General features: G+C 39.7%; 1 protein-coding gene across 1 annotated transcript in view; it reads left to right on the top strand.

The window, feature by feature from the left end:
- The first annotated feature begins 802 nt into the window (after nucleotides 1-802).
- The window catches only part of tacr1a (tachykinin receptor 1a), a 76,260-nt gene continuing 64,446 nt past the window's right edge, over nucleotides 803-12,616 (top strand). Inside the window, exon 1 of the mRNA XM_033618839.2 lies at nucleotides 803-1,555. Coding sequence (XP_033474730.1) covers nucleotides 1,152-1,555 — 404 coding nt within the window. The 5' untranslated portion in view covers nucleotides 803-1,151. The remainder of the gene's footprint in view (nucleotides 1,556-12,616) is intronic.

Raw genomic sequence — 12,616 nt, 5'->3', positions numbered from 1 at the left:
TCTCCTTGTCATTAAATGTTGTAAAGCTACATTATCATACTTTACATTATGTTGTTTTCTCTTTAGTCATTTCATTAGTACTGAATGATTACATTGCAGAGAGTATTATAACAACATAGAGACTTTCACTTCTATACACATTTCTCTTCCTGTGCAATGTGTGTAGAAGCCTCCTAAAGCATGTTGCAATACTTCAGTCTCTGTCATCAGTATGTTCACATCCTCAGAAGCAGCTGATCTCTGAATAGGCAACACAGTCCAGACTGTGAGTCCACAAGAGGGGGCAGTGAGTGGGCAGATGGATATTCAAACACTGTGGCACCTTACCACATTAAGTACACACCACATTCAGGGAAAAAATTTTCCTAAATTGAATGTAGAGATGAAATCTGTTCAAGATTAATGTTATCAGTGATGCCACTGCAGTGTTGGCTACCAATACACAACTACAACCATTACTATTGCGATTAGTAGTAGTGTCATTAATATTGGTAGTTGTATTATTACTCATGTGCCTGTTCATTTATTCTCCTGCTTGTGTGCTGTTTGCTATTGCCCACAGAGGAATTATTAGCAAATTTAATCAAATAAGAGGTATTTAGGCATGGTAATCTCGTTGGCTTGCCCGTGCGGTCTGAGTCGGAGGGAATAAATAACTTACCTGGGCTCATCCATAATCATAATTACAGAGACTGCCTATTGGTGTGTGCGCAGTGGCTCGTTTCATAAGCTGGTGTGCAGCCGCTCAGTTCAAGCAAAGAAGCAGGAGAGAGCTCAGAGCGGCTGAGGGAGCAGGGAGCTCAGATATGTGTGAGCAGTTAGAGGAACACAGACTTGTTTCGCTGCTGCAATGCGCGTAAAAGGCGCGTTTTCTTTTTTACGCACAGCGAAAAGTGCTAAAGAGTAATAGATAATGATAGATTGTTATCGTTAAGTCCACGTGAATGACTTAAACTGTATTCCTATGTTTATGATTTCCAAGACAGCGGAGTCTTTAGGTGAACATTCCAACAGATTGTGCGGCGGTCGGGCTTTGCTGAAGCTTTCCTTTGTTCAGTTTGCGTTTGGCACTAGGATCTTTAACTTTGTTACAAAATGATTTAGGATTATATCCAGTAGTTTTAGAGTGATTTCCGATCTTAAACAGCAAAATGGATCCTTTATATAATATCACCAATGCGTCAAATTGGACCACCGGCTCCAACGACACTAATAACGGGACCGAGTACTGGAACCAGTTTGTGCAGCCAGTCTGGAGAATTGTGCTCTGGGCCATTGCGTACAGCTGTATAGTTATCGTGTCCGTGGTAGGCAATCTGACAGTGATCTGGATTATTATGGCGCACAAACGCATGAGGACCGTCACCAATTATTTTCTGCTGAACCTGGCGTTCGCCGAAGCCTCCATGTCCGCCTTCAACACGGTGATCAACTTCACCTACGCCGTGCACAACGAGTGGTACTTCGGACTGGTCTACTGCCGCTTCCACAACTTCTTTCCGATCGCGGCTGTGTTTGCCAGCATCTACTCAATGACTGCCATCGCTCTGGACAGGTAAGCTGCGGACTTCACTGTCTGTTGTAAAAGTACAGAAGACATGCCTCTCCGTGCAGCGCACAGTTAGACCATTCACTTGATGATTGATCACATTTTTTGCCATTTCTCCTGAATCATTGACGCCAAAACACATGGATATTATGCTCAAATGTTACAGTGGATGCGAAAGTAAAGTGAAATGATGATGCAGAAAAACTAGGCATTTTCAATTTGCTACAGGTGGTAGAGAACACGCTGTAACATTACTGCGCTTCTCTGGTTAAAATGATAAAATTTGAGTGCTCTTTGATCGAAAAAATGAATGAAAAAGTTTTCTTTATGCTTGCTTTACATCTTTTTGCAATTGGTAACACACATTCCTCTGAGTTACATTAAAATATACATCACTAGTATCTTTTATTAATGGATTTATTTAGCATAAATCAAGATTCTATTACCACAAAAAGAACTCTTGTTTATTGCATATATTGTGCTATCTTACAGTAAATGTCACATAAATTAATCAGAAATGCTGCAGTTTGCTTCAGCAGCCTTTATTGTTTGTCTTCTTTTTTGTAGAGAGCAAAGCGATTGCAAGTGCTCAAAATTAAACTACTTTTTTTAAACAATCATTCACCTGTACTTGAGATCCTTTTTTCTAAACCCTTAACACAGTAACACACCTACATCACACAATGAACCAAATTGTTAATTTTCAGCTCAAAACCACATTTTTTACTCTGCATACACTAACTCTATCAAAACAAGGCAAACTGGACACAATATCAAATCATTCCTACCAAACACAAGCACATGATTTCTGTCCAAGAGGAACATATATTCTGGCACAGCCACTTTTGAAATACAATGGTTGATGGGATGACAAAAACTGCATTACCTTTCATGTGTCAGTTCTACCTGCATACAGTAGACAATATCAAGTCCATTATTTTTATAGTTTAGTTTCCTTTTCCTGTGAACCTCTCTACATTTTTGTACAGAAATTATAAGTGACAGAATGGCTGCAGTAAAGCTTTATTAGAAACATGAAATCGCTGCCAGTGATCAACAAAAGAAATCCATCATACATGGCCTTCTGGTTCCAAATGAGTGTGTAAAAATAAAATGTACAAATACAGTAAAAAAAAAAAAAGGCACAAAAGGGAAAATAATACAGTCCTGTTCTAATTTATACAACCTCCTCTGTGTTGTTCTGTGTCCACATTGAACAAAATCAATCAAAAAAAAAGTCCCCTTTTAATGATTCATGTCCATGTAATTAAAAGCACCTGGTTTTGTGTCTGATTGTGAATGGAAATAGCTGTGTTAGTCTGTTTTACACAACTTACTGTAAATCAGCTATTTCTCAATGTTTCAATATGCTGTTCATTCAGAAATACTTATCAGTTTTCAGTCTTGAGCTGCTGTTGTTGCAGAAGTTGTTTTTTGAAGAAATGTCTTCAAAATTGGCACAAATGTTGGACTTGGACTAAATGATGAACTGATTAGTTTTCGATGGTCATAGGTCAAGGTCACTGTGGCCTTGCCTGTTTCATTCTTGTGAACATGAAATCTCAAGAACACTGTGAGGGAATTTTTTTCAAATTTGGCTCAAACGTTCATTTGGACTCTAGGATGAACTGATAAGATTTTGGTAGTCAGGGGTCAAAGGTCAAGGTTGTTGTGACCTTGCACCCATCTCATTCTTGTGAACTCAGTATCTCAAGAACAGCTTGTTATTTCTTGCTATATGGTATTTCTGCAAATTTGGACACAACAATAAACTGATTAGATTTTGGTGGCCTAGATCAAAGGTCAATTTCTATGTGACCTCATCTGTCTCAATCTTGTGAACATGATATCCTAATACCTAAAGGGAATTTCTACAAATTGGCACAAACATTCACTTGGACTGACTCAGTGATGAACTGATTAGATTTTGGTGTGATATCTCACGAACCCCCCCCCCACCACCACCACACACACACACAAACGAAATTTCTTAAGCGATGTCTCTGTGAAAAAAAAACTGCTTTTCCAGTCACTATCCCCAGAGGGAAAACAGCGACAGGTCACTAAACAGCCACATTTGCAGCCACAAAGCCACTGGAAACACAGTGATTGTAGCTGCAGCCTGGCAGGTGTCTGGCTGAGGTGTCAGGTTATCCACCTCTACGCCACCTCCTGACGACAAAGTCAGCTTATATATGAAGTTGCTTTGGAAATGCTGATATGTTTTTTATAAAATGTACAGCTTCAACAACTGGTTTGCAGAAAGGTACAAAGCCAAAATTTTCTCCTGCTGACTGGGCTGCTCTGTGGAAGCTCTGTGTAGCTCAGTGAGTGAAATAACCCATCACTACAGTCCTGGTAAATGGTTCATTGGCCTTTGGATAAAGTCTGAGTCGTAAAGCCTTTGCTAAAAGCGGCCAATAACTTAACTGTGCATACTGTAGGCTATGTTAGGTTTTTATCTGCTCTTGCCAGACTTTATACTGTGGTGACTCTCCTGGGGAAATATGGGTTTTGAGAGTTTTATGTCTTTAAATCTGTGGCTTCTCTTTCTCTCAACATTCATGTGTGAAGGAACCCTATTCATCAGTGGTGACAGCTTCTTGTGACAATGAGGCTGAATGGAAATTAGATTCATAAAAAGCCCTGTGTGCGTGTGTAAGAGTGCCTCAGTATGGGCATGTGTGTCTGTGTGTGCCTTCTCATGTTCATGTGTTTCGGCATGTGCATCTGTGTGTGTATGGTTGTGTGCATGTACTTACTGTATGCATGTGCATCTGTGTCCGTTAATATTATATGAATGTTTTATTTACATTGTGTGTTTGCATGTGTATCTCTAATCCTGTTTCTTTTTGTGTGTATGGGTAAACATGTACCCATGTATTTATTCAGATCCGTACTGATACTGTTTCTATTGTAACCACACTGCATCCACTCTGCCTGAAGCTTATCAACTCTGCATCTGTGTCTTTCCTCTGCATTTCAGGTGATAATGGCCTGTAATTCCTCAGTATATCTCTCATTCACCAAGAAAGCCATGAACTTGACCTTTTCCAAAATAAAGTTAAACCTTCAGAGCTAGAGGAAATGAGAACGAAAAGGCAGATTAAGATGGCAACAGGCTGCACATTCAGGCATATTTGCCATTCAGGAGATGTGGAAATCTTGTTACTTTCTCCTGACCCGTGTCCATGCAACACAATGATGCTATTAAAAACCTGGTAGAGAAGCATTTATTTCACACTGACAGCATCATACTTTCTCTGACTGCGGTGGGAAAAGGTATTTCAATTGTGAGAGACTGAAGAGTGAAATGAATGTATTGATAAGGTGCACAATAAAATGTATAAATGTGAAGAGGCTTTTGTGATCAGACCTTATTGTAACTTCATCAATTTTTCAGGGGTTAGAGACAGGAATATCTCCTGATGGAGTCTCAACACCAGTGGTGGTGGTGGTGAAGGGATGAAGAGGAATGCTTGACGATCTGGGTGGATGTGATGTGGGCTAGGGTGGAAGGAACCCTGCATGCTGGATGTAATGAGAACTGAAAGCAAATGGGGTGGAGGAGGTTGCATTGATTTCACACTGAAATGACAACTATCGGCAGCAGAGAGCAGAACAGTTTAAAGGTGTGACAGCAACGATATGATTGGCTCACAGGGATTGTGGAAAAATCCAATAAGTTTACTGAGAGAAAGAACACCCATACTCACCTGATTAGTTGGATCAAAGAGAGAGGAAGAGAGAGAATGAATGAGATGCATGAAAGTCTTCCTGAATGAACTGCTGCTAAGCCTCAATTCAGAATTTCTGAAAATGTCAATACACCCACTGTGACCTATCTCTTTGAACCATCTCCCACTGTTATTTAGGCACCAGTTAATATTTCAATTCTTCAAGGAGCTCTATACAACATTCAGAGCATTAATATAGCAGCAAACCTTTACTGTGTAAAGATATAGTGGAGTAATGGCGTCCTGAGTAGAGAATGAGGTCATGTGTGTTGTAGTCCGAGCCTCTCTCTTCGTTGTTACGGTAGACAGTCTGGGTGCACATGCATGTTGGTCCATGCGAGCCCCTGTGTGTTTCCCACTGGCTAGCTAGCAGTGATTACATGACATTTGTCTTTCCAACAGTAATATGCCATGTTACTGTTCTTAAATTCAGTAATCACATGACCGTTACTAGTCAAATAATTATGCCGACAACGGTGATGCCATTTAGTATGACCTTGGAAAGGCTCTTCAGCCTTGTTAGCATTGTGCTGACTCAGAGGAGGAACAGACTGCCTGACAAATCATTTAAAAGACTCTTCCTCTTAAGGTAGAACAACATCTTCTCATTCCAACTCGTCAAATACCAATGAAAAAAACATCATGGTTTGGCCTAAAATTCTCATGGGAAATGAACAGCGGGCACTCAGGTGAAAGTCCAGAGAGTGTTTGACCCATCCACCACTCCCCCCTGCCATCACTATACGGACTGACTCACTCTGTAATACGGTAGTTGCTGGCAGCATAACAAACTGCCGCCAACCAGTGTAAATTATACCATCGCAAAGAGTGCCTCTGTGCATCCGTGTCTGATGCTTATATCCCCCTACTGCTGTGTAAAGTACCTATGTGTGTTGGTGTCTGACGCCAACATCACAGACAACGGCAGTTTATATGCCATTAAAGCATGTTTTTTTTTCACTTTTAAGCCTGTCCTGATTTAATGGTGTTAGGATTGCTGGTCACTTATATTATTTTATTTAGGCCCATTGATTTACTGTTTATTGAAGCAGTGATAGCCTACTGCAGTGTCGTCTTGATTCTCTTGAGCCTTGTGTTTTGCTGATATTTAGGCATGTGCAAGGGTTAATGTTATGTTGTTAACTGGCAGTTACATGAGGTGCATCTCACTTTGTTGAATCTTTTCCCAAGAGCACATAGCATGCATTGAACATACACTGCTTTGCATTGATTGCACTGAATTCATTGAATGTTGTGGAGTAACGCAAAAGTAATGTCATGAATTGTGTAATGAATTATTTTTTTATGGGGAGTAAATAAAGTAATGCATTACTTTTTTAAAGAAGAACAAGTAATGTGTACTACATGATTTTTCTTTTTGAGCAATGCCCCCAACACTGTTTTTTCATCTCCATCATTGCAACAATCACTCCTGCGCTGTGTTGCACGACACAACCCATAGATCACCAGCACAGCTGAGTGCTGCTGCCAGTGTGCTGGCTTACATGCTGCTGATTGCAGTGAAGTATTGAGAGAAATCCCTTCCTTATAGAAATATGCACCTGAGCCACACACAGGTTCATACAGTACCTCTGAAATGCTATATTTCTTTTCCCTTGAATTTTCTGTTGATGAAATTTGGTTTTGTAAAAGCAGTACTCAATACAATGATACATGTGGGGGGTGAAAGACTAAAATAAATGAAACAACAAAAATAAAAAGTTGCTTTATGGCTTCCCTCAATAAAGACGATTAAATCATATATTAGAGTGATGTTTATTTTAAGCTAAATGCTATATGTGTGTGTGTGTTTGTTTGTTATGGGTGAGAAGAAACATAATCATTGATCGGTGTCCAAGATGCCCGTGTGGACACAGTTACTTATATGTGGACAGATGATTACTGCAAAATTGATTATCTCTATGCCACTTTGAATTACATCAACAACAAGTGGAAAAGTGGAAGCTGACTGAGCAAGCGCTTTGCACATCTGAATGGGACAGACAGTAGGCTACAGTACATGAAATGGCATGTTTAATCATGGGTCAGGTTGCAGGAGTTCTATTAACAGTCAGGCAGGTCCAGATTTGACTTGGAGATAATTAATAATTAATTAAATGAGGTAAAGGGTCAGTTCCTGTGCTGAGTTTGCGGGCATGGTCGGGTTTACAAAACTGGACTTGTGCAGGATTCTGCCCTTGTGCTTACTTCTGGTGACACTAGAGAAAAGTCTAGAGATCACCAAAATCACCATCCTCCAGGGAACATGACAGTTTCAATATATGACAATCCAGTCAAGCTGTGAGATATTTTAGTCTGGACCAAACTGGTCGACCAACTGACCGATAGACCGAATGTGCCATTTGCCAATTGGCTGAGAAATTATGAGGCCACTCAGTTTAGAAACTCACCAGTTAACAAGTTAATAGTTAAAAACTTTTACGTAAAGCTGGCACAACCCAATCCAAGAGCTCTCTCTGTGTGTCTGTCTAAACCACTCTAGTCCACAAACATGTGACTGAAGCGTAATGACAGCTCTAAATTGTTCATACGGTGTGTGTAAATATAATTGTCTAGAATGACAGAAAACATTGGCCCTGAATAGATTGGTCACCTCTCTGCCTTGTGCCGAAGGAGTCCAGGAATAGGCTTCAGCTCCCAGGGGTTAGGGAGTATGGAGAATGAATTGAAGGATATTGTTTAATAGTTACAATGTATCAGTGTGCTCAGTGAAGTGTAGAGGGTATGACCAAATTCATTATTGTCTCATTCAGCGAGGCTAATTTCGCTTCCATTTAGTTCCGGTCTTTTGTGTGGCCTCTACTGATAGCTGCTCTAAGCTCTTGTATGCATCACTGATGATCACTTTCCCTCATGCTTAGTATGTAGCAATTTTTGAACTTTTTAGTTACTGGTTTACTCGGAGGGGACAGTTTGAGATTACAGACACTGATCATGTAGAATGAGCTAGCAGGTGCATTTTTTAAAGAGTCAACATAACTTAAGATACTCTTGATTGGAGAGGATCAGTAAGACCTGTATGCAAAGTAGCGAAAATATTGTGTATCTGCAGTACAGGCAAATTAGCATTGTTATTCAGTCTACGTATTAACAGCAACGTTTGGACCAGCTAAAAGTTTTTTGGTGAAACAGAGTTGAGAGCACTGCTGCTCAGCACAACCAAAGCCCCTCCCATTCCCACCTTAACCTGAAAATGCATTGGGAGTTTTCTGTGCTATCATTATGGGGACAAGGAGGTGGGGTTAAATATCCAGCAGTTCAATTGGCCCTGCATTTTGTCAATGGAAGCTATTAGCTTGTCAGCTTTTTATTAGTTTAAGTGTGAAAAGGTGGCAACAATCCTGAATAAGACACTGGCAAGACTGTGATGTTCTTGGCCATCAAGGAGAGCCAGAGTGCTATTACACTGCAGATAAGTGATCCCTAAATAAAAAACTCCAGTCAAAAAAAAGCCAACATTTTGTCATTATTAGTGTATGAATGAGTTATGGCCAAAAATGTTACGTTTTGTGAGGTTACAGTGACCATGACATTTTACCTTTGACCACAAAATTCTGATCAGCTCATCCAGTGATGAGCCAGCCAGTGCCTGAATTAAACCAAAACACATGAGCCAATCATTTGCCTTGCAGAAATCATCAACTTGGTCCCTTGTCCACCAGTTTTCCCAGAAGTAAGCGGAGTGTTTACAGAGACATGGTTATGCATGTGTTTAGGGTTGCATACACACCTAGACTCACAAACTTGGGAGGTGGCGGTACGCAATAAGAAGTGAGGGTACTCATGTGGACAAAAATCAGAAGTGCCGGTAAGTACCGGCCCATTTCAGGCCCTGCCTCCAGCCACAGCTTAAAAATATATCAGATTGTAGCTCCTCTGTGAAGATATTTCTGTGTTGCTCACATGTCAACAACATTTGTGGCACCTGCTATTTCATTTCAAAGGTGCTTTGGTGGAGCTAAACTGTGTGAAGTGCTGCAGTTTTGACAGGACATAAAACGGAAGGATATTGTAGCTTATACAACCACTGACACCTTCCTGATTTTACATTGCCATGTAGGGCTGCCACGATTAGTCGACTAATTGATGACTAATCGACTATTAAAATAATCGTTGACTATTTTAGTAGTCGACTAGTAGTCGGTTTGAATCATTTTTCACAGAAAAGTACTATAAAAGTACCCCAAAATACTCTTACTGCAGCTTCTTACGTTCAGATATTGGCAGCTTTACACACTCTCCTGTGACAGTGAACTAAAACCCTTTGGCGTGAGTATGAAACAAGACATTAGATGACGTAATTTTGGGGTTTGGGCAAGACAGACCGACATTTTTCAACATTTTAACACATTTTTCGATGAAATGATTAGTCGACTAATTGAAGAAATAATCGACAGATTAGTCGACAATGAAAATAATCGTTAGTGGCAGCCCTATTGCCATGTTTTAAGCCAAAAGGACAGCACCACTGAAACATGCTGACATGATCACAGCTATGAAAATCAACACCACACAGAATGTGGCAGCCTGCTATGGAGAACTCTGCTCAATATGACAGCAGGGGAAAAAGATTGTAACAGACATCAAGTCTGGCCCCACACTTCAGACTTTCATTCATACTATGAGTTAACTTAAAATCCTAAACATTTTTATTCATGGTTTTGCTGTGATAGTGATTTTGTGTATTTAAACTAAATAATTATCTCTTTAGTAGTGGTGGAATCCACCGTTCTAAATGAAAAGGGGCATTCCCAGAAAAACAATGCATATACCAGTCGGGTGCCCGTACTTGTATTGTGGACAACCTGATCTCACAGAAATACGCGAAATGACCACAACCTCTTAACACCGCATTCCGTGGTGGCAGCACGCAATGGGTTGAAATTACGTGCCGGTACCACTGAAACAATGCCAATGTAAAGTCAATTAGGATCCTTTGTCGTGGTGGACACACGGATTCCCTGATACAACAATGTCACATCAACCTCGTTTTCCTCAGTGATATCTTTAACATTCCTGTATACACACAAAAACACTAAAGTGTCCTTGATAACTCAACAATATGACAGGTTAATGTCAAGGCCATAAAATGAAATAAATGTATTTTGCCAGCTTTTGATAGATGTGCTGTGGGTGGATGGGGCGCGTTCCACTACTGTTTTGTAGCTACGGTCTGCCGTCTGTGGGCTTCATTCCATTTCAGATTGTCGTCCGTCTGCCGTAACCGAATCCAAACTTCACTAATAAGTAAATAAATAAATAAGAAAAAAAAATAAGGCTGAGCACGGAAGAACCAAAGAGGAAACACCACCACATGGAGCCGTCCGCCCCCGGCCACCCGGCCACCCTCCACTCCACCAGGGGAGAGCAGACCCCAAGCTAGCGCCACAGAACCAGCGGCCGCCCCCTGGCGCACACGGCTCCCACTGAGGAAACACTGGAGTTAAGAACTAAACTATGATAAGTGACATAAAATATTAAGATATAGGCCTAACATAAAATAAATTTGTTATTAAATAAATTAAAACATATAGCCCACAGTAGATAAAAGTAGAGCATGCTAAAAGTAAATACAATAATTGGCTAAATAGTATCTAAGCAATAATAAAGTGTCTAAACAATAATAAATTGTATCTAAGTTATCTATTAGGCTACCATTCCACTCTGTAAATAGATTTTAAAATTTCAATATAATTTTAATATTATTTTTGCTTATTTCATTATTGTTATTATTGGTTTACTTTTTGGTAGTATTGTTTTCTCTGAGGATGATTCATTTTAGTAACTATCTACAGTAAAAAAAAAAAAAAAAGCAAAGGAACAAACAAAAATCATTTTATACACGGGGCCTTCAAAGTGCTCTCTGAAACTACACCTGGCATGGCTTGTGTCCAAAAAATGAAAAAATCTAAACTTTGTCGTAGAGCTAAACCAAATACATCATTGGAAAGGTCTCAACCTGGAGAGTAACATATGTCAGTTCACCTTTGAACCTTGACCTCAGTGCTTGTTTGAGGGCTTATAACTCAGCAAGGAAAGGGGGTACAGACTTGGGACCAACTATTATAGAGAGCTCTTGACTTCAACTATCATGTGAGTGTAGTCAACAACTGAGGGTGCTGTCAGATATGGGTAAAATATGGATAAAATTAATTTTCACCCATTTAGAAATTCGATATTTAAAATCTGATTACACAAGTGTGTTTACCATCCCCTTAAAGTCCACAGTGTATTCTCAATTCAGTATTTACAACTTCCAAATCTCGGAAAAACACTTATATTTTTTAAAAACTACAATTCCCTTGGACCGCGCCATGCAGTTTGATACATATCAGCAACATAGTTGTAGTTCTTCTGATTTGCAAAGTAGGGTTCTAAGTAGGGTTGTAAAAAGATATATCTACCCAATATAGCTAATATCTAATAAAGCCGAACTAGTAATGACACTGCACCTAGATGAACTATGTTAAGAAAAAGCAAGGATGATGGCTAATTTTAGATATTTTAGATAGTACTCTCGAAACAGCGTTTTTGGGACGGTAGGTTTTTTGTGGCTTGTTGGAAAATAGAGTTGGAAAATAGAGTCGTAAAAAGATACATCTACTGATTATATCAAATGTCTGGTAAAGCCGAACTAGTAATGATAGTAATGGTAATGAATATGTTAAGAAAAAGTAAGGATGATGGTTAATTTCAGATATTTTAGCAAGTTCTCTAGAAACAGCGTTTTTGGGGCTCCGGCTGTAGAGTTGTCAAATAGTGTTGTAAAAAGTAAATCTACTGAATATGTTAAATATCTTGTACGGCCGAACTATCTTGTTATCATTATTATTATTATTATTATTATTATTGGTGGGAAATTATAACAGAGGAATATATTTGCTGTTTTAATATCAAGAACACTTTCGTGTTTTTGTGTGTATACAGGACGTTGTTGAATCAGGGAATCCGTGTGTCCACCACGAAAAAGGATCCTAACTGACTTTACATTGGCATTGTTTCTGTGGTAGCGGCGCGTAATTTCAACCCATTACATGCTGCCACCACGGAATGCGGTGTTAAGAGGTCGTGGTCATTTCATGTATTTCTGTGAGATCAGGTTGTTTGTGGAGCCCCAGAGACCAGGACTGAGCACTGTCCAAGGTGTGTGTGTGTGTGTGTGTGTGTGTGTGTGTGTGTGTTTGATTTGGAGAGAGAGAGCGACAGAGAGGAAGAGAAGGTTCAACGTAGACTATTGCACTCATTTTTTTGGGTAAGTTATTAATAACTTACTTGGAACGCTGCTTTGTCACTTTTCACCCACCCACCA

The sequence above is a fragment of the Epinephelus lanceolatus genome, chromosome 9 (genome assembly GCF_041903045.1).
Source record: "Epinephelus lanceolatus isolate andai-2023 chromosome 9, ASM4190304v1, whole genome shotgun sequence".
Taxonomy (NCBI): domain Eukaryota; kingdom Metazoa; phylum Chordata; class Actinopteri; order Perciformes; family Serranidae; genus Epinephelus; species Epinephelus lanceolatus.
This window is presented reverse-complemented; position numbering and strand designations above follow the sequence as displayed.